General features: G+C 38.8%; 1 protein-coding gene and 1 long non-coding RNA gene across 2 annotated transcripts in view; one reads left to right on the top strand and one right to left on the bottom strand.

The window, feature by feature from the left end:
* The window catches only part of LOC311289616, a 1,074-nt gene extending 360 nt beyond the window's left edge, over nt 1–714 (top strand). Inside the window, exons 3-4 of the long non-coding RNA XR_014627172.1 lie at nt 1–6; nt 425–714. The exon at nt 1–6 is cut by the window's left edge and continues 10 nt beyond it. This is a non-coding gene — a long non-coding RNA (uncharacterized lncRNA). The remainder of the gene's footprint in view (nt 7–424) is intronic.
* The window catches only part of LOC311289858 (protein NLRC3-like), a gene marked incomplete at its 3' end in the record, with an annotated part of 63,354 nt that extends 42,166 nt beyond the window's left edge, over nt 1–21,188 (bottom strand). Inside the window, exons 1-5 of the mRNA XM_084408103.1 lie at nt 21,076–21,188; nt 20,614–20,687; nt 20,142–20,489; nt 19,359–19,463; nt 15,230–17,030 (exon numbers count right to left, since the gene is read on the bottom strand). Coding sequence (XP_084264229.1) covers nt 15,230–17,030; nt 19,359–19,463; nt 20,142–20,489; nt 20,614–20,671 — 2,312 coding nt within the window. The 5' untranslated portion in view covers nt 20,672–20,687; nt 21,076–21,188. The remainder of the gene's footprint in view (nt 1–15,229; nt 17,031–19,358; nt 19,464–20,141; nt 20,490–20,613; nt 20,688–21,075) is intronic.
* Between the last annotated feature and the right edge of the window lie 1,172 nt (nt 21,189–22,360).

Below are 22,360 nucleotides of genomic sequence, written 5' to 3'. Positions count from 1 at the left end.
GTTAAGGTTAGTGATGTCACTAGCCCAGGAGGAAGCTTGTGTAGTCCCCACCAGTTGTTTGTTGTAGTCTTTAAAGTGATTTCTGTCTCCCTTTGCTTTGAACTTTGATCGTCGTAACTTATTCATATTGCAGATATTGTTTATGCTCTGACAGCAACATTACTCTAAAGTTTTTCTTTCTTTCTTTTTCTAACATCTGTCTGTCTGTCTGTCTTTCTTTTATTTATTTCTAACTTATCTATCTTTTTCTAACATCTGTCTTTCTTACTAATCTTAAGGTTTCAGGGGTCAAACACTTTGTGATCTGATTCACAGAACTGTACTTTTATGTGTATTTCTTTATAGTGAACATTATCTGTACTACTTTTGGAGGAACTGCGATTCCATTGTGTTTTTGTGTGTGTGTGTTGAATGCTCTGTGCAGGTCTTGTGATATGCAGCAGCTGACCCCAAGACGCCTTTCTACGACTCGGATGACAATGTCGACTTACCCTCCTATCTATCCATAAGTGTAGAATTGTTTTAACTTTGTTCTTTTGCCAATAAGAAGTAGCCAACCTGTATGTACTGATGTCAATCATTCCCTTGGAAATGGTATAACTGGTGTGAGATTTTGTGTACAGTAGAGTCTCTGGCCTGCGACCCCGTGAGACTTTGACGCCTGGCTCTACCGATGAAACTATTCTTCAGTAAATTTTTACTTATTTGATTGAACCTCACAACTCCTGGTCTTCTTTCATCATATCTGGTCCTGGGTCTTTAAGCTGTTATCCCCTAACACTAGAAACATTGTAAATCATGTTAAACCATGCTAGAACATTGTAAAATGTTTTCAAACTTTCTGGCTAGGCTTTTTCAAGCCAACTTAGTTTTTCTATGAACTTTAACATCTAGTTCAGAATTGTTGTTCATTCTGATTTCAGAACAAAAAATATCAAGCCTGTTTTCAAAGTTACAGCTCTTTTATAAAACAAAGAAAAAGAATATTGAAATACTACAAATGTAAAACTGAACTTAAATGATAGCAAAATATGATTTTTAAATAAAGGTCATTGAGAATTTTTTTTTTCCTTTTAGACAGGACTTTCATTATTTGTTTAATGAATGTTTATGTATGGTTAATAAATATACAATATTATTATATAGGCATTCATTTATGTGTCATTATTTGACAAACATGTACACAAATTATATACACGTACAAATTCATAATTTCAAGTGTAGCTTAATGTTTGTTTTTTGTACTATGTCTATGATCTTTGTTACTTAATTTATATTTGATGAACCTTTTTAAATCAGTTACAAATTTAATATTTTATTTAAATAAGTGCTAAAATAATATATATACATTGATATAATAATTTATTTGCCTTGCTAAAAGCGGCATCCACCGACTTCCGGTTATTAGCGGCAGCTGACGTCAGCTGCCAGTGGCAGCTACTTCCTGCTGCCAGCTGCCGATTTTTCGCTGAACCCCTACTGCTAAATTATTTAATTCCTTCATTATCAACTCTGATTTGCTACCAGCTTTCAATGGCTCTAAATGAGCCGCGGCGGCAGATTACGCAATAGAGAGAATAAGCTGACACTTTGCAAAGTCTGTGACTGTAGCGACTCTTAGCGGTAAGAAGCTGCAAATACACACCCGCAATTTACCGCTGCGGGAACGGGAATCTTTCAAATTTAAAGATGCGCGTGCCTGCAAAAAAGACAAAGTGCAGCAACAAGTTAGCCTAAAAATACACTGCCATTCAAAAGTTTTGGATCTGTAAGATTTTTAACTTTTTTAAAAGAAGTCTCTTCTGCTCACCAAGGCTGCATTCAAATACAACAACAACAAAAAAACAGTAATACTGTGAAATATTATGACAATTTAAAATAACTGTTTTCTATTTTAATATATTTTTAAAATGTATTCCTGTGATCAAAGCATAATTTGTCCATTCATTCAAAGCATTCATTGTTTTCAGCATCATTACTCAGGTCTTCGTGTCACATGATCCTTCAGAAATCACGTTAATATGCGGGTTTGATGCTCAAAAACATTCATTATTATAATCAACGTAGAAAACAGCATCTTTTGAACAGCATTTATAATAATGTAAATAACCGTTTTCAACTGCTAATAATCAGAATGATTTGTGAAGGATCATGTGACACTGAAGACTGGAGTAATGATGCTGAAAATTCAGCTTTGATCACAGGAATAAATGACAGTTTACTATATATTCACATAATGTAATAATATTTCCCAATATTACTTTTTTTTTTGTTGTTGTTGTTGTATTTGTAATCAAATAAATGCAGCGTTGGTAAGCAGAAGAGACTTATTTAAAAACTTAAAAAATCTTACCGATCAACAACTTTTTAACGGCAGTGTATATCAGTATCCAATGCTGAAGCAAACATCAATCATGTATTATACAATAAGACTTGATCTTTCATGATGAATTTTGGTAAATGTGCTTTAAAAATGATCATAATTAGATGAGATGTCTTAAAAACAGGGTTTGTACGGTCATGAAACACCTGGAAAAGTCATGGAATTTTAAAATAACAGTTTCCAGGCCTGGAAAAGTTTTGGAAAAATAAATAAACACATAAAGTGATAGTATTGGTTAAATAAACTTTAAAAGGTGCTTAACATTCATTCGATCCATCCGACTGTGGCATTCAGTCAGATTTCGTTTTGCAGCGTTGAGCATTATAACCAATCACATGCCTTTCTGTTGAATGTGATCGGCCAATCAGAGGCATTCAGATTAGTCATCGCTGAAACGAAGAGTTTTGTTCATTGTGTGTGCGCTCTCTCTGTCTGAAGTCTGACTGAAACTCGTGAATTCTCCCGTCATGAACAACAAAGTGCAGATTCGATGTAAGAGATTCATGTCGCAGTGTCGTCAGCTTCAGTGATTTTAACAGGAGTGTTTGTGAGAGTGCTTAAACTAGCGCTTGGTCACATTCTGCTCCCTTTCTGGATACAGTTAATGTTAATATAATGTTAATATTTATTCATCAGGCTGATAAGATTAGGTAAAGTCTTCATTTTCTAATGCGTAAAAAGCATTAAAATAATTATTATATGGTTCTAATGTTTTATATGTGTAGCCAGTTTCTCCAAACACAATATTTTTTATGTAGGCTATCTATTTAATCAACATTAATAATCATTATTACAATATCAAGTGATATCAAATATTATATTTGTGATAATATCTTAGTTTTTCATCTTTTGAGAGGTGATCCAAATATTCACGGCTTGAAACAGAATGAAAATGGACGGGTTGTGCTGCGTCATACGGAGAAGCCATTCCACCAATTCGGCCCATATTGGTTTGCCCTCCAGGCCAGCGCACAGGTCACGTGACTGACAACTATGAACAGACTGAGTGGGCGCTTAGTAGAAGAAAGGAAAATACATAGATAAGTTGTTCTGAGAGAAACGAAAAAAGAAGAAATTCGTGTCCGTGAACACTTATCAATACAACATCAATAAATACATTTCATGACTGTGGCACAAACTGCCTTGAGATCAGGCTGAAATATTAGGCAGAGACATTTAGAGAGACTTCTGCATTATCTTAAAAACTTTTGTTTTGACCTCTCTAAAGTAAATTAAGAGTTTGGTTTTTCATCATAATTGTGTGCGCAACAGTGCCCCCTTTTGGCTATCAAGCAGCAGTAGCTTTAGTTTAGTAAATTTCCATAACAATTTAGTTGCAGAGCAGAGCGCCAGTGCTGTTTTCTCCTGCTGCATTTCTTTCTTTTTACATTGTTGCCTTGGATACTATTTGTCCGTAAGTACTGTACATATTACTAAAAAATGTTAAAAGTAATTGTACTTGGCATATCTTTGGGTTATTGGAGTTTTCTCATGTCAAATGACTAAATTGATAGTTAGCATAGCTATTAGCTATGACTCAGCATTTCAAGTTGTGTACTTTAGGTATCTGTATTGGTTTAATCTTATTTCTGTTTTGTCTTTTGCTCTTTGTTACAGTTTTACAGTATAATAAGAAAAGTAAAGTCTTTGTGGAACCCAAGAAAAGTTATGCCTTGTGTTTTCTTCAGGAGAATTTTACACTGTTAGCTAACTGTCGAGTTTTGAAGAAGCAACTCATTGCAAGGACAGTATAGTAAAAGGACAAGCGCACGGCGGGCACAATTGAACAAGGTAATGTGCAGCAACAATGAGTCTACGGTCAGGCAAAAAGTACCAGCCATCTTCTCAGAATGGTAGTGTGGAAAAACAGCAAGAAGCTACTCAAAGTGCTGATGCATGTGCAAGGTCAGTACAGTCACGTACTTCAAGACAGTCAAGTAGAGCTTCCACAGCTAGCTCCTCAGCGATAAAAGCTCGGGCTAAGGCAGAGGCTGCCCGTGCTGAACTTTTCTTTGCAGAAGAAGAAGCAAGAATCATAAAGCAAAAAGCTGACCTTGAAGCGTATCTCCATATATTAAAAAGTCAGAAGGCTGTTGCTGCTGCAACAGCTGAAGCAGCTGCATATGAAGAAGATGATAAGTCTATCAAGAGTGAACTTAGTCCAGAGTTATTAGAGTTACCTATCAGTTCAGCTCAACGCACCTCTGAATATGTCAGGCAACACTCAGGAGCACACTCTGGGGAATTTCCATTGAAGGTTGATCCACTAGCCTGCCACAAGGTGGCGCGTGCGCAGTGTGAAATGGCCATGAAGGACGCAGATTCTCATCATTATGAGAAAAACAGAGTTGTTAATAGCAGAAAAGCTAATGTCAAACAACCACAACAAAAAGAGGAAGTTGACAATAAACTTTACTACACGGAACCTGCAAGAGAGTCATTTCATCTTCAAAAGAAGCCTTTATCCGAGACTCAAGGTGTGCAAGACGTAACAAAATACCTTATTCGGAGGGAAATGTTGAGTGCAGGTCTTCTGAAATTTGACGACCACCCTGAGAATTACTGGGCATGGAAGGCATCATTCCAAAGTGCCATCCAAGAACTCAACCTCTCATCAAGGGAAGAATTGGATTTGATAACAAGATGGCTTGGTGAGGAATCTGCAGAGCAGGCAAAGAGGATTCGCTCTGTGCATGTGTTCAACCCAACAGCAGCACTCAACTTAGTCTGGCAAAGACTAGAGGAATGTTATGGGTCATCAGAAGCAGTAGAGCATGCTCTGCTAAAAAAGGTTGAAGATTTCCCTAAACTCACCAACAAAGATAATGTCAAGCTAAGGGAGTTAGGTGACATTCTTCAGGAGATAGAGTGTGCAAAAGAGGGAGGATATTTACCTGGCTTGTCATATTTGGATACAGCTCGTGGAGTAAATCCCATTGTGGAGAAATTACCTTACAGCTTGCAAGAGAAATGGGTTGCCACAGGATCCAAATATAAGGATGACAATAGAGTCGCATTTCCACCTTTTCGTTTCTTCTCCAGCTTTGTAAGACAACAGGCACGAGTGAAAAACGACCCTAGTTTTGCCTTTACATCCTCCAGCACCCAGAGCTTGAAAACTGAGAAATACACAAGAAGTGGCAACAGAGCTTCTGTGTCTGTGCACAAAACAGATGTTCCACAAGATTATATGACTATCCAGTGTAGCTCTGGTGAGAAGATTATGGAAAGTCCTGATAAGCTATGTCCTATACATAAAAAGCCCCACCCGCTAAAAAAATGCAGGAGCTTCAGAGCTAAACATATTGACGAGAGAAAATCATTCCTGAAAGAGAACCGTATTTGTTTCAGATGTTGTGGGTCAGTACAGCATATGGCAAAAGACTGCAGAGTGACACTTAAATGTCTGGAGTGTAACAGTGAGAAACACGTCTCAGCGCTACATCCTGGTCCTCCTCCCACTACAACAGAGAGCCAAGAAGCCGACAAAGATGATGGCGGGGAGGTGAGAGGAAACGCTTTGACACCAGTGACATCCAAATGCACAGAGATATGCGGCAATTCAGATGGTCAACATTCCTGCTCCAAAATCAGTCCAGTGATAGTGTATCCTGCTGGAAGAAGAGAGGAAGCAAAGAAAATGTATGCAGTGTTAGACGAACAAAGTAATAAGTCACTCGCTAAATCAGAATTCTTTCATTTGTTTAACATTACAACCACATCAGACCCATACACACTGAAAACTTGCTCAGGGGTAACCAAAGCAATGGGCAGAAGAGCTACAAACTTGATGATCGAATCCATAGATGGCAAAATACAACTACCACTACCAAGTTTGATTGAATGTGACATGATTCCCGATAACCGCACAGAGATCCCATCTCCTGAGGTGGCACGTTGTCACCCACACCTACAGCGAGTTGCTGAGAGGATTCCTACTGTGGATCCAGACGCTCCCATCCTCATACTCTTGGGAAGAGATATCCTGCGGGTGCACAAGGTGAGAGAGCAAATTAACGGACCCCACAGTGCTCCTTATGCGCAAAGGCTAGACCTGGGATGGGTCATCGTGGGTGACATCTGCCTAGGAACAACTCACAAGCCATCAAGTGTTAATGTCCTGAAAACACATGTGCTCAGTAACGGCCGCACATCTTTTCTTAGCCCATGCCCAAACAAAATCTTAGTGAAGGAGACTCTCAGTCAGTCATCACATCTCGGCTGTTCTCCAGCCTCTTGTACACAGGAAGAGTGCCTTAGTGGTAAAATAGACATATTGGGAACTGCTGTTTTTGAAAGAACCAGGGAAGATGAAAAATTAGCGCTTTCAGTGGATGATCAGGTTTTTCTTGACTTGATGGACAGAGAAGTCTATCAAAATGAAGCAAACAGCTGGGTGGCGCCATTACCATTCCGCTCCACCAGACAGTGCCTTCCAAATAACAGAGAACAAGCATTGACGCGTCTTTATTCTTTCAGGAAAACACTGGACAGAAAACCTGACATGAAGAAACAGTACATTGACTTCATGCAGAAAATGTTAGAAAACGAGCATTCAGAGCCTGCTCCTCCACTGAAGAAACATAAAGAACACTGGTACTTACCGTCATTCGGCGTATATCACCCTCAGAAACCTGACCAGCTAAGAGTGGTATTTGATTCAAGTGCTGAATATGAAGGAGTGTCCTTAAATAAAGTGCTGCTTAGTGGCCCTGATTTGAACAACAGCCTCTTGGGGGTCCTTTTACGTTTCAGAAAAGAAGCTATTGCATTCACAGCTGATATACAGCAAATGTTTTATTGTTTTGTTGTACACGAAGACCACAGAGACTACCTCAGGTTCCTTTGGTATGAAGACAACGATCTCAGCAAAAAGGTGAGGGACTACAGAATGAGGGTCCATGTGTTTGGAAATAGCCCCTCACCTGCCGTGGCTATTTATTGCATGAGGCGTGCTGCAGCAGAGGGTGAGAGAGAGTATGGCGCTGATGCCAAGCAGTTTGTCGTAAGACATTTTTATGTTGATGATGGACTTGCATCTGCTCCAACCCCTGAAGAAGCGATTGACATCCTAACAAGATCACAGAAGATGCTAGCTGACTCCAACCTGAAACTGCACAAGATAGCATCTAACAGTCACAAGGTTATGGAAGCTTTTCCAGCTGATAAGAGGGCCAAGGATCTGAAGGAGTTGGACCTCAGGTCAGATGATCTCCCCTTACAGCGCAGCTTGGGGGTCCTGTGGAACCTGGAAACAGACAGTTTCACATTCAAAGTGTCTCAAGAGGAAAGACCATACACTAAGAAAGGTGTTTTGGCCACAGTAAACAGTTTGTATGACCCTTTAGGATTTGTGGCCCCTATAACAATGCAGGGAAAAGCTCTCCTTCGTGAACTCTCAGCTGAGCAGAATGAATGGGATGAACCACTTCCTTCAGAAAAGAAGGAGGAATGGAGTAGGTGGAAAGAATCACTGAAAGATCTCCAACATCTCCAGATAGCAAGGTGCTATGTTCCGTTCCCACAGTCCTCTGCCCAAAGAAAGGAGCTGTGCATCTTTTCAGATGCCTCCATAATAGCAATTGGAGCTGTTGCCTACTTAAAGTGTATCGACAGTGAAGGTCAGCAGTACGTTGGATTCGTTATGGGCAAATCCAAACTAGCCCCACGACCCGCACATACCGTCCCACGACTAGAATTGTGTGCAGCTGTTCTAGCTGTGGAGCTTTATGAGCTAGTCACAGACGAGATAGACATTAACATGAATGCTGTGAAATTCTACACAGACAGTAAAATTGTCCTTGGATACATTCACAACAGCACTAGGAGATTTTACACATATGTTGCAAACAGAGTGACTCGTATCCGTAAGTCTTCTCATCCTGAGCAGTGGCATTACATCTCTACAGAGGACAATCCTGCAGACCATGCCACCAGACCTATCCATGCTTCTCACCTTCAACACACAAATTGGCTCTCGGGACCATCATTCTTAACACAATCCAACCCAGAGCCAGCACATCTTCACTCTAGTGGAACCTGACGTAGATGTGGAGATACGACCTGATGTAACGACTTTGATCACAACAACTTCAGAAACACAGTTAAAGTCACATCGCTTTGAAAGATTCTCTCATTGGATGACTCTGTGCCGCACCATAGCTTTGCTCATCCGTGTGGCAAGATCATTCAAGACATCTTCAGATCAGAGAAACTTTAAAGGATGGAAGTGTAACACTGAGGCATGCACCGTAAGTGAGATCTTTCGTGCAAAAGTTGTAATTATTCTCACTGTGCAGTCTGAAATCTTCAGGGAAGAATTCAAGTGTCTGGAAACGAAGCAGACATTACCAAAGCAGAGTCCACTCAAAAAGCTCAACCCCATTATTGATGAAGATGGATTGCTTAGGGTCGGAGGTCGTCTCACACCTGCTAACATGACAAAAGAAGAAAAACACCCACTTATTATTCCCCGTACTCATCACATTGCTATTCTCTTAGTGAGAGACTATCATGAGAAGGTGGCGCACCAGGGACGTCACATCACGGAGGGAGCAATCAGAGCTGCAGGACTATGGATCATCGGGAGCAAATGCCTGGTCTCATCTGTTATCTTCAAATGTGTCATCTGTCGTAAACTCAGAGGAACACTACAGATCCAAAAGATGGCAGACTTACCAGCTGACAGGCTCTCACCAATGCCACCCTTTACCAACGTTGGACTTGATGTCTTTGGTCCATGGATGGTTATGATGCGTCGCACAAGGGGAGGCAGTGCAGACAATAAAAGGTGGGCGGTACTTTTCACATGTATGACAACAAGAGCTGTGCACATTGAGCTTGTGGAATCCATGTCCACATCCAGTTTCATAAATGCATTGAGAAGATTTTTCTCAGTTCGTGGACCTGCCAAGCTTCTGCGCTCTGACAGAGGTACTAATTTTATTGGTGCCTGTAAAGAATTGAAAATCGACCACAGTGATGCAACATTAAACAGCTACCTTCAGGAGAAAAACTGTACATGGCAGTTTAATCCCCCACATTCCTCACACATGGGGGGATCGTGGGAAAGACTCATCGGAATAGCCAGGCGGATCCTGGATGCCATGCTTCTTCAGTCTGTACATACTCGGCTCACACATGAAGTATTGAGTACCTTGATGGCTGAGGTGATGGCAATAATAAATGCCAGACCATTACTGCCAGTGTCTACCGACCCAGACATGCCAACTGTTTTCACGCCAGCAATGATCTTAACTCAGAAGACCAGTGCTCTAGAGGCCCCATCTGGCAACTTTGACCCAGCAGAGCTTCATACAAAACAGTGGAAACAAGTTCAGTGTCTTGCAGACACCTTCTGGAAGAGATGGAGGAGGGAGTACCTTGCCACTCTTCAGAGTCGACAGAAATGGACAGATGACAAGCCCAACATCAAACTTGGAGATGTTGTTTTGCTCAAAGAAAAACAAGCTCACAGGAATGACTGGCCGGTAGGACGTGTCATCAAGACATTCCTCAGCAGTGACAACAAGGTTCGAAAGGCAGAAGTAAAAATAGTAAAAGAAGGAACTGTGAAAGTGTTTCTGAGACCAATCTCTGACATGGTTGTTCTTTTATCTGAGGGACAGTAAAAATATGTTTTCTGTATCGCCTTTGTGTTAAATCTTGTTTAATGTTTTTGTGACACAACCTCATTGTGCCAGGCGGGGAGTGTTTTGACCTCTCTAAAGTAAATTAAGAGTTTGGTTTTTCATCATAATTGTGTGCGCAACAGTGCCCCCTTTTGGCTATCAAGCAGCAGTAGCTTTAGTTTAGTAAATTTCCATAACAATTTAGTTGCAGAGCAGAGCGCCAGTGCTGTTTTCTCCTGCTGCATTTCTTTCTTTTTACATTGTTGCCTTGGATACTATTTGTCCGTAAGTACTGTACATATTACTAAAAAATGTTAAAAGTAATTGTACTTGGCATATCTTTGGGTTATTGGAGTTTTCTCATGTCAAATGACTAAATTGATAGTTAGCATAGCTATTAGCTATGACTCAGCATTTCTGTTGCTATAAGTTGTGTACTTTAGGTATCTGTATTGGTTTAATCTTATTTCTGTTTTGTTACAGTTTTACAGTATAATAAGAAAAGTAAAGTCTTCGTGGAACCCAAGAAAAGTTATGCCTTGTGTTTTCTTCAGGAGAATTTTACACTGTTAGCTAACTGTCGAGTTTTGAAGAAGCAACTCATTGCAAGGACAGTATAACTTTGTTCATTGTATTCGTTGAATTTCTATATGCTGATGAATAGTATGTTAATATAATATGATAACAATAAATATACAAGGTAACACATAAAAGTTACAGGTGAACCTCACAGTTGCGAAAATTTCAATTTGTAAATGTAGGCGAAAGTATAGCCCTCGAAATTCTGGGTTCAGAAAACTTGCAAAATCGGTTAATCTTAAACTACACTGAATGCCTTGTGAAAGAAAGGTGAGAAAAGATGGACGTTCACACACATCAAACAAAAACTATCCCCTTCTTCTGTTAACCTCACGAGGACGCCGACACACTGAATCGTTCTTTGTTTAAATTAGTTCAAAGTAACTGTTCGATTTAATGTTATTACAGTGACAAACAATTGAAAGATCATTTAAAAGAATGAATACTCAGGCTTGCATGTAGATAAATGTAGTAGCTAAAAGTACAGGGTAATGCCACAAAACACAAAACAATCTGTAGTGTACGCCTACATGTATGACCACTTTCAAAAAATAAAAGCTTTATTGACATGACCATTTTATCGTTTTTTGTGTTCATTGAGTTAAACTAAAACCTTTTTATTTCTATTTATTTAGTTTTGCTGGGAAAATAAATATTAAACAGATTCTTCTTCAAAAAAGCTGAAATATAGCCCTCATTCACTTAAATATTACAGATTAAAAAACAAAAGAAAACGTGCTGAGTTTCAGTTCAGTGTGTCGTGCTTCAAAGGAAACAGAGACAAAGTTATGTATGTATGACCATATCATATGTATGACCATAAATTACAGAGTAAGAGTTTACTCTCTTGGAAGGAAAAATAAATAGTGGTCGCGCCGCTGCCTCACACGCACACAGCAAAAGTTCTTGAATTGGTAAAATACAGTCAACCGAACATATAAGACGTTACAATTTGAATAGTCTGTATTTCTGTGACGTTTAGAATGACTACCGCCTCACTGCTGTTATTATACTCAAATTCTAGTCAGAATGTGAGTCTGATACTGCTCCATTGAGCTTTGATTATGGGGCGTGTTTCAAGCGAACCAGGAAGGAAAATGCCTCTGCACTTAATTGGATAGTCAACGGCTCTGCCTACAACCAATCAGAGCAACGGAGTAAGTGACGTATGTTTTTCATTCATGTTTACAATCGACAAATGCCTTGATCGCGGTTCTCTGTTCCTCTTTTAAAATGAATGCGCTGTCGATATCTTCTATAACAGATGCGATGGCGGAATCTACACATAATGTTTTAGAAACAAAGTTCGAGAGGAGCACATTCAAATAATCAATCCAATCAACTTCAAACAATTGCCGTCTACGGTCTACACCCTATCAGCATGAGAGGAAGCATATATTTATTCACTGTCAACTCACCTAACATTCCTTGACAGTTTTCAGCATCCCTCCACTCACTCTCACATCCGGAGCCTCTCCTCGGACAGCACGCCAAATATGCATTTATTCTATCTGACTTATTTGTAACTCGTGATTCGTGAAATCTCAATCCTCCAGCGGCAGTCATCTTTGTTGTAAACGAATTCAACCCAAGCGCTCGTTGGTGACGTGGATGATTACGTTACGTTCCTCATCTGTCCATCATCGTATAAAGCAGGGGGGCAGGGATTTGTATTATTTTGAAGGTACCCCCGGGCGCCGCCATTGGCTAGCGGAACCCCACCTGCAGTTAGCATCCCATTGACTCCCATTCATTTTGGCATCACTTTGACAGCGAATAACTTCACATCTGAGGCGTTTAAAGACTCCATTTGTCCATTATTTATTTCTAAAGAAACACGAAAATGTATAAAAGGCTCCATTACCTTGTAGCTTACGTTATGGCCCTGTAGAAGCAGTTTTTGTAAAAGTAGGCTAACGATTGCGTCATAGCCACGCGACTCTCTGTCGCACAGTAGGAAATTACCGTATGGACAGGAAGAGAAGCTCGCGGGCAATCGGGAGGACGTGGAGGCAAAATGACAAAGTAATTAATCAGAACACCTACAAAAAGTTTCTCCTGCTCCAAGATTGGAGATTGAGCTTGAGCTTGGCACAGCTACTAGAAGACAGACGGTTTGCTCACGTCACAGGAAGTAAGAGTTTCTAATAGGCTTCACTTTGTCTCCGTTGAATCCAATGGGGTCGCTGTGTCCATTTCTTTTACTGTCTATGGTATAAAGCCCGCCCTGACAATTTGATTGGTCCGAACTATTTTTGTTCGGGCATAATAGCTCCTCAACGGATTGAGTCCAGACCGAACTTCCCGACCTAAACATTTTGTGGGCGGGGCTAAGTTCGGCTGGCATCCAGGCTATGCTGTTATATGGGAAAGATGATATTTTACGTCAATAATGCCAGTGAAGTACAACGTTTATAGCCCAATGAGAAATAAATTAAATTAATTTATTTCTTATTAAGCCTAGTTTTATTTTAAATAAATAAACCTGAATAGGCTATATATCCATAGAAGCTGGCATGGTGTTACATAAGAAAGGAGAGAAATTATATTATAGCCTAAATATTATTAATATTATTATTATAAACTAGGCTACATTTACTTTTTTTTTACAATAATAATACAGAAGGAACGCAAGAACAGAAACGTTCCTGATTCTGCTCGGAGAGAACCAATGGAAGTTATGTTAAAAAAAAGGTTACAATAGCTGAAGTATGATAAAATGGATAAAAATGTTTTACTTACTGTATAGAATAAAACAATGATAAATACACCAGCGTCACCTAGAAATACAATTTGCCCAAAGCCAGTCTAAAGAAGTTATATTTCATGTCTGAGGATGATCCAACAAATTCTGAGATTCCTCCAAGGATTTTCCTCTGACTATTCCCTTAAAAACAGTCAATTAGAGCCACAAAGTGACCCTTGGTAAGAAAATGATCAGAGGACTTGAGAAAGTGTCACGTTTTGTCATTGTCATGTTTCTGTGTCTTGTCATGTGATTCCCTGTTTGTCATGTGATCCTGCCATGTGTCTTGTCATTGGTTAAAGCGAGCAAGTATTACATTAACATTAACATTTAATCATTTAGCAGACGCATTTATCCAGAGCATCTGATTTATTGGTTTATTTAAAAGGGGACAGTGCAATTTCATAAAACACATGAACAAACATGGTTAAAAAAGCCAGATTTAGCCAAAAGGCTATTTTTCATCTGTAGTCCCAAAAGAAAAATGCTTCTTTCTAAATGAAAAAAAAATCTTCTAAATGAGAACAATAAAAGCAATCGAACCAACAAGAGAGCAACAGTTTGTAAGTGCTGTGTCCTAGTTAGTCTAGCAAAGTGCAAGTTTGTTTTATTTTTAATAAAGAAACAATAGAAAGCACAGAATAAAGTAATTAAGTGCTAGTATTAATGGGTCAAGTGTTGATGAACAAGATACATCTTTTCTTGAAAATGACTCCAGATTCAGCTTGAGTTGGGCAGGTCATTCCACCAGCTTGGAATAGTCCAGGTAAAGGTCTGTGAAAGTGATTTTGTGATTCTTTTGGGATGGCACGTCAAGGCACCGTTCACTCGAAAGCTTCTGGAGGGCGCATAAGTCTGAAGTAGTGAGTTTAGGTATAGGGGTGCAGAGCCAGGGGTTGTTCTGTAGGCAAACATCAGTGTCTTGAATTTAATGCGAGCAGCTGTTGATAGCCAGTGCAAACTGATGAAGAGAGGCGTGACGGGCCCTCTGTTCGGCTAGTTAAAGACAATGCTTAACGTTGCTTAATTAATTACAATGTAATTAACTAAAATTTAAATAAAGACTTAATATACACCTTGTTAATAAATTATACTATTTACAGACATGCAGATGCAGACACATTAAGCATTTTCTTTATAACAGCTTTCCATGCGGAAGAAAACAACATAAACATTGTGTCTTTCCACTCGGTTTACGGTGTCGTCGTCATAGGAGTAGCTGGTGTTGATGACAAGAAAATGTGCGAGATAATATTTTTCCCTGGTTGTTGTTTTAGTACATAACGCCACGTAGAGCATTTTAAAATGTCCCAGTGACATGGTTTTACCGCATTGCTTTTAATGAGAATTGAGAAACATTTCATGTCAAACCTCTACGTAGGGCATGATTATTCTGAGTATAATTTGGTCATGACATTTGTTATATTGGAGTATTTTAACCGCCAGCTACATCTCACATAGGCTATTGCCTCCTGAACCTTTACAATTTCTCAGTGTAAACAATATATAACACATAACAGCCAAACAAAAAAATTCACAGTAATTTAAATGTCATTTTGACCTTTATTCATATAAAAAGAGGGAAGATGATAATGTGTTTAAACGCTAAACAAGAGGCTAAGATTTATTTTTTTTATTTTTTCATGATATTTCTTTGTCTACCTCGTCTGTTTAGAGGAAACACCACTGGATTATTCATACTACAGTTCACACAGGGGAAAGAATCTGCAAGCCATAGTTATGAGACACCTTTTCATACACACTTTTGAACACAGTGAATCAGCGAATGTTAAAGTAAAACCTGAGTATGTTGAGTTGACAGTGTGAACAACAAGATATTTCCAACTGTATGTTAACTTTTAATTGTTGTGAAATTGTGTAATTACTCACAGGGCTTTTCTGCAGCATCTCACAGCCGGAACGAGTCTCTTGTAGTCTGCTGGTGATGAAGTGAACCTCTTTGGGTTGAGCTCGTCCAGCACCTTCTCTGACATCAGCAGTGTGTAGGCCAGCACTGTGCACATCGAAGAGGAGAGTCCCCTTCCTGGATGATCATCTGGACCGAGGTATCTCTGGATTTCCTCATATAATGAATTATCTTTGAGCTCAAGTAAGCAGTAAAATAGGTTGACTGAAGCTTCATCTGAGATGTTCCGCTGTAGTCTTTCTTTAATGTATTCAGTTGTTTGTCTGATGCTCTCTGTGGTGTCTTCAGTGTCTGTGGTGTCTTCAGTGTCTGTGAGCAGGCCTTTGAGCAGTTCCTGACTGGATTCCAGTGAAATGCCCATCAGAAACCGCAGGAAGAGGTCCAGATGTCCTCTCTTACTCTCCATGGCTTTACCAACAGCCCTCTGCAGTAGCTCATGTAATGTGATATCTTCATTGGGCTCATCAAAGAAAAACTGAAGCTCCTGCATGTTCTTGTTCAGGTAACAGAGGAACACATGCACTGCAGCAAGAAACTCTTGAACACTCAGATGCACAAAGCAGAAGATCTTTGACTCATGAAGTCCATCTTCCTTCTTAAAGATCTCAGCGATCATTCCTGTGAACTCTGTGTGTTTTCGCTCTGTCTTTTTACTCACATCAATACCACATGATTTCAGATCTTCCTCATAGAAGACAACTTTTTCCTTCTTCAGCTGTTCAAACGCTAGCTTGGCCAACTTTAATATCATATCTCTATTTGATTGTAAGAGCTTTGTACATTCTCTTTCTGTTTTTCTATCGTACTTCTGGTTCTTCATGTTCATCTGTATCAGCAGGAAGTGAATGTACATTTCAGTGAGTGTTGTGCTGATGTTCTCTATGATGATATTCTGAAGGACTGTGGCCGTGATCCAGCAGAACATGGGAATGTGGCACATGATGTAGAGACTACGAGACGTCTTAATGTGTGAGATGATTCTGGAGGCCACAGTCTCATCTGTGATTCTCTTTCTGAAGTATTCCTCCTTCTGCTGGTCAGTGAATCCTCGCACCTCTGTGATCAAACCCACATGCTGAGGAGGGATCTGATTGGCTGCTGCTGGTCGTGAGGTCACCCAGACGAGAGCTGACGGAAGCAGAGTCCCTTTGACCAGACTTGTAAACAGCACGTCTACTGATGCTTCTCTCTCAACAGTGTTTAATGATACATTATTAAAATTCAAAGACAACTGACTCTCGTCAAGTCCATCAAATATAAATGCTAGCTTGCGTTCCTTATATAACTTTGATTTCTCCAGGTCCTTCAGGTCCTTCAGGTCAGGATAAAACTCCAGCAGAAGCTTATGGAGACTAAACTCTTTATTTTCCATCAAGTTAATCTGTCTGAATTGAAGCATGAACACACAGTCTATATTCTGATTGGCTTTTCCTTCTGCCCAGTCCAGGATGAACTTCTGCACAGAGACCGTTTTTCCAACGCCAGCGATGCCCTTTGTCAGCACAATCTTTTCCTTTTCCTCCAATTCAGTAAAAATATCATTGCATTTGATTGGTTTGTCCTGTGTTTGTTTGTTCTTGAAAGCATCATCCATCTTCAGAACCTCATGTTCCTGATTGACATCTGCCATATCTCCCTCTGTGATGAACAGTTCTGTGTAAACAGCTTTGAGATCTGCTTTATTTTCCTTTTTGCCCTCAAATATACGTTCTGCTTTCTTCTGCATTTTGGCTTTGTGGTTTTCCAAAAACTTCTGCAAATTCTCTGTAATTAAAAATAATGTAAGCAATTTAAATTACAGGAAAAAAGAGTTGTATTTTTAAGCCACACTTTTTATTAGGTGCCTTTACTATGTATTAACATTTAACACAAGACTATGGATTTACTGTGACTACACTTTGTTCTGGATGATTCCAACATTTCCTGCTAATGAGATGAGTTATGGGTTAGGATTATATGGGTTAGCATTAGCTTTTGGGTCAATGGTTGAATGCTTGATTCTGGTTGGCTGACAAACTTTCTAAGGTGTGCAATTATTTTCCAGGAAATACACAGCTAAAGTAGTTCCAGGCAGGTCTAGACACATTGCTTAAGACACATTGACACTTACATTGCTTAAATCACAACTATAACATTTTTGGGGTTTTTTTTCACTATCACGTTCTTTTTCGTGTTTTGTTTTCCAGCTCATCTAGTGTGTTATCATGCTGTTCAACAGATGCCGTTATTGTAACGGTCACCAGCTGGAGTGCCCTTGAGAGCCACCAGAGGGCACTCCACATCAGACTCTCACGTTCACTCTCAGACTACATTTCCCATACTCACTGCCCGGACTCATCATCTCTGATCACTCATCACATTCACCTGTACCTCATTATCACTGATTGCATTCACCTGTGTCCCATCACCCTGTTAGGCCGGTGATACACTGGATGCGTGGCGTCAGCGTGGCGTTTCTGTTGCGTGTCAGCTGCGTCGCGTTTTCTGTGTCTTTACACACCAGAACCGTGGTTGGAACCAGGACTTGATTGTTTAAAAAATAAAATGACATGAAATATATGTATAGACAAAAATAATGGGATATATAAAGCCTACTGATAAAGGACACCGTTAACAGTATTGACGGCAAAATAGACTATGTTTGACAGGTGCAATATTTGAAAATCAATATTTATTTATTTATTTATTTATTTATTTATTTATTTTAAATTACATTTATATCTGAATTTATGTCAACCTATAGACTTTCAAACATCAAAATGTCATTAATTAATATGTATTTATGTACAAAATGGCATAAAAACATATTTTCCCATTCTATTTTGCCTGGAAACGCTTCCAACGCGCTTGCGTGTCGCTTGAAAAATAGGCGTCGGTTCTATTTCTAGCATGCATGTCTCACGCAGGCAGTGTGCAAGCTCGAACCTGTTAACATGGGAGCCGAATTAAAAACGGACACGCCACGCAGCTGAGACGCTTACGCCACGCATCCAGTGTGTCACCGGCCTTACAGATCAGAATTAAATGATTAATCCATGAAATTGTTAATCCGGCTTTGCTCTGTGAAGGCGCGCGCGCTTCTCCAGTGTAGTACACATAAATGGACACAGCGACCCCATAGACTTCAACAGAGAAAAGTGAAGTCAATTAGAAGCACTCACTTCCTGGGCTGAGCTGTACTGCGCAGACTCAAACTGAGTTTGGTGACGTAGAGCAACCTGTCTGTCAGCTGTAAGCGCTCTAGTAGCTGTGCCAACAGAAATCTGAATCATTCCCTTACGAATCTCGCAGAGACGGAGAGCGTGAGTAGGAGCTTTCCATATGTTAAGATCAGGAGCAACTTTTGCTAAGTATTCTGATTCATTATTTTGTCATTTTGCCTCCACGTCCCCCCGATTGCCTGCGAGCTTCTCCTCCTGTCTATACGGTAGTTTGCGTGGTTATGACGCAATCGTTAGCCTATTTTTACAAAAACGGCTTATACGGGGCCATATAGTGTAAGACACAAGGTAATGGAGCCTTTTATACATTGTCGTGTTTCTTTAGAAATAAACGATGGACAAATGGAGTCTTTAAACGCCTCAGATGTAAAGTTATTCGCTGTCAAAGTGACGTGTTATAAAATAACAATAAAACAAGACCTTTGGATAAGTCCCTTGATCTCATCCAGTGTTCAATCCTTTATCAAAAGTGTTACATTATTAACACACTTAAACTTTACATTACCACCACTGTGAAACTACAGCAAGAGTTCCAACAGCAATCAGTTATAATTAGTAGTTTATAATTTTGTAGTCAACAAAAAAATTAGCAAAAAAACAAGCAAACACAGAAAATGGTAAGACAATTCAGCTGAATAATCAATGCATGCTGGGAGTTTTGTAGTATGCTGGCACCCAGCATGCATTGTGACATTTTGATTGTCACCATTGTTGAGATTTATGTGCTGAATGTTGATGTCTGTGTGTGTTTCAGTTATGCAGATGTTCATAAATAGAAATTAGTTAAAAAAAAATATATATATATATATCTCCAGTCTGCCTTATTTATTTTCACAAAACATATAAAATAGCAAGAAAACACGAACTGTACCTCTGTTTTTAAGAGCAAACACAGTTATTAGTATTCCAGCAATCACGAGCACAACTGTAACTGAAATCAGGATGACTGACGTCTTCCAAGAAATAAACATATTTTCTGCAAAACAAATCAGCAAATAAGCACAGTGTAAATCAAACATATGGGTAACACTTTATTTTGATAGTCCACTTTAGACATTCTAACTATAAGTAACTTTGCAACTACATGTCAACTAACTGTCACTAGAGTATTTGTATTGTTTGTTCTTTACTGTCATTGTGACGAATAATGTTGTTTTTATTTTTATTTCGGTTATTGTTTTTGTTTACTACACTTGCAATGCGAAACGCAACTGTGATCGCTTGGACTGGGCAAATGTCTATTGTCCATTTATGTATGAAATTATTGTTTGTTCTTTACTATTATTGTGAAGCGTCCTTGAGCCTGGGAAAGGCGCTATATAAAAATTAAACATAATATTATATAGACTGTCTGATTAATATTTACTAACACTTTATTTTGTTGGTCCCCCAACAGACATTCTACTGACTATAAGTAACTTGGCAACTACAATTCAACTTATTCTACTAACCCGAACCCTAACACCTAACCATAACCTACCAGTCTACTGACAGTCTACTAATACTCTAATGAGAGTTAGTTGACATGTTGAAAACTTATAGTTAGTAGAATGTCTAAAGTGGACTACGAAATAAAGTGTAACCAACATTTTGGCTTTTTTTGAGTTAGTTTGTTCTGTGAAAAGAGCATGCTAGTTTTCACTGGTTTCCTCACCTTCAACTCTGACATCAACAGTGGCATCATCATACCAGGATTCAGACTGAATTAAACACTTATAACGTCCTTCATCAGAGACTTGGACTGTTGAGAGTTTGAGTGATGCGTTTCCTCTCTGTAGTTCTTGATAGATCAGTTTTGTTCTTCCTCTGTAAGACTGAATCTGACCTGTGTTTCTGTCTTCATGATCATCATAGAGATGCACGGAGTCTTTCAGATCAAGTCTAAACCACTCCACTCTCATGTCCACAACACTAATGTTGGGTTTGACTGAACAGGGCAGAATCACGTCTTCACCAGATACAGCAAATACAGGATCTGCAGGTCCCACCACTGTATACTGCTCTGTTACAAGAGAAAGAGCAGATCTGAACTACACATCCTAAAGGGTCTTTACTCTAATGTTGTTCCAGACGAACATTACTGTGCAATAAATATAAAGTATTATTCACAATGATGAATAAATTACCTGATCTTGAATCTGTAATTCCACTAACAAGCAGGAGAGTCAAACAAATTAACTTCATCTCTGAGACACAGATGCTAAAAATAAAATTTGAAAAAAAGAGAAAACATTACAGAAAACTGTCAGCATACATGCTTTTTGCTTAAACTTCTGTTAAAAAGCGAGATACACATTTACAATCACTTTCTGTTCAAAGTTAAACCGGTTAAACGGGTCCAGACAAAACAGGATATAAATACACAATGTGTATCTACATGTAGTACAAATAAATACATATAAACATGTTGAAGGTTGTTGAATCAGGATTTCATTTTCAAAAATGCAAATATATCTATAATTTTGTTTCAAAAACCTTTCATATATTTACAAGATTAAGTATTACATGCATTAAACCTGTGTTCAACAAACATGGTCCTCAAGTCACAGACTTCAGGTAAATGTGTTTCCGATTCTTCTATGACTTACCTTCAACTCAACATTCACTGTGTTCTCAAGAGTGTCTTAATAAATTCTGTCCATATGAAAGTTTAGTATGATCGTAAGGAGATCCTTCCTGGTTTATTACCACTTTCTTGTGTAACCGAACAGTTGAACAGACACAGTCCCTCCCATCCTTCAGGCTGATAAACCTGTTGCAGTTTCTTCTGTCACACAGACTGACACTCCTCACTTTATTCTGATTTGAAATATGGCAGACATGTTAATTAAAAGAAAATGCAAACACAAATGTGGATGATGACACAATATACGCATCCACAAATATAAGGAGAACTGTGACTCCACTACTGACAATATACCAGAAATAAATGTCAAAATACAGTTTATCACATGTAATATTTACTCTTGAAAAAAACAAACATCAAAAACATAATTATAATATAAATCTGATATAACATTTCATGTAAATAATAAAAATGAAAAATAAAAGAAGTTTAGATGCCATCGAGTTTGTTGGCCACGTTCACTGTCTTGCATGCCTTGCAGCTTTCGGATGGGATTACTGGTCCTTCTCATGAGGGACCAAGTATTTCATTCGGGCCTCCAGGGGAGGATTAGATGTCAATCGCTGCACCGGAGAGAGGGCTGTTACGCTCTGGAAATGAAGATGAAGCTGAGTTCCCACTGTAATGGTTTTTTTGTTTTGTTTTATTTGGATCCCCATTAGCTTCAGCATAAGCTAAAAGCTATTCTTCCTGGGGTCCTACAAATCAACCATGTGACAATACAATTCATGACATCACATTACACACCATACGCACAAGACATTACACAACATTTGAAAATATATATTGTACAATTAACGCCATTAATCATGAAAATAATAAATAAATAATAAAACAATAAAATGTCGCTGCTCCAAATAGATCTATATTCAAAAGTAAGATAACTAAGAACCCTATAACAATATCTCCTTAATTAAAAATTAATGTTAATTATTTACATTTTTTGAAGGTAATATTTCTTAAGTGATGTTTTGAAACCATACCGAGTATTTTGTTGTTTAATAATATCTGGGAGAGAGTTCCATTCACACATCGCTCTGTACCTGACTGAACGTTGAATTGATTTGGTTTTCACTATAGGTAGAATAAAACTTTAGTTTTGTATATAAAATAAAAGGTGTTTTGTTTGTTGTAACATTATATAAAAATACCATTAGTGAATACACCAATCTATTTTTAACTTTAAACCATGAGAGGCGTTCATGCATTTTGTCAACATTTGATCTATACCCACATGAGAGAGCCAT

Source organism: Rutilus rutilus (assembly GCF_951802725.1).
Source record: "Rutilus rutilus genome assembly, chromosome: 4".
In the NCBI taxonomy this organism is placed as follows: Eukaryota; Metazoa; Chordata; class Actinopteri; order Cypriniformes; family Leuciscidae; genus Rutilus; species Rutilus rutilus.
Note: the sequence above shows the minus strand (reverse complement) of the source record. Positions and strands in the feature narration are given on the sequence as shown.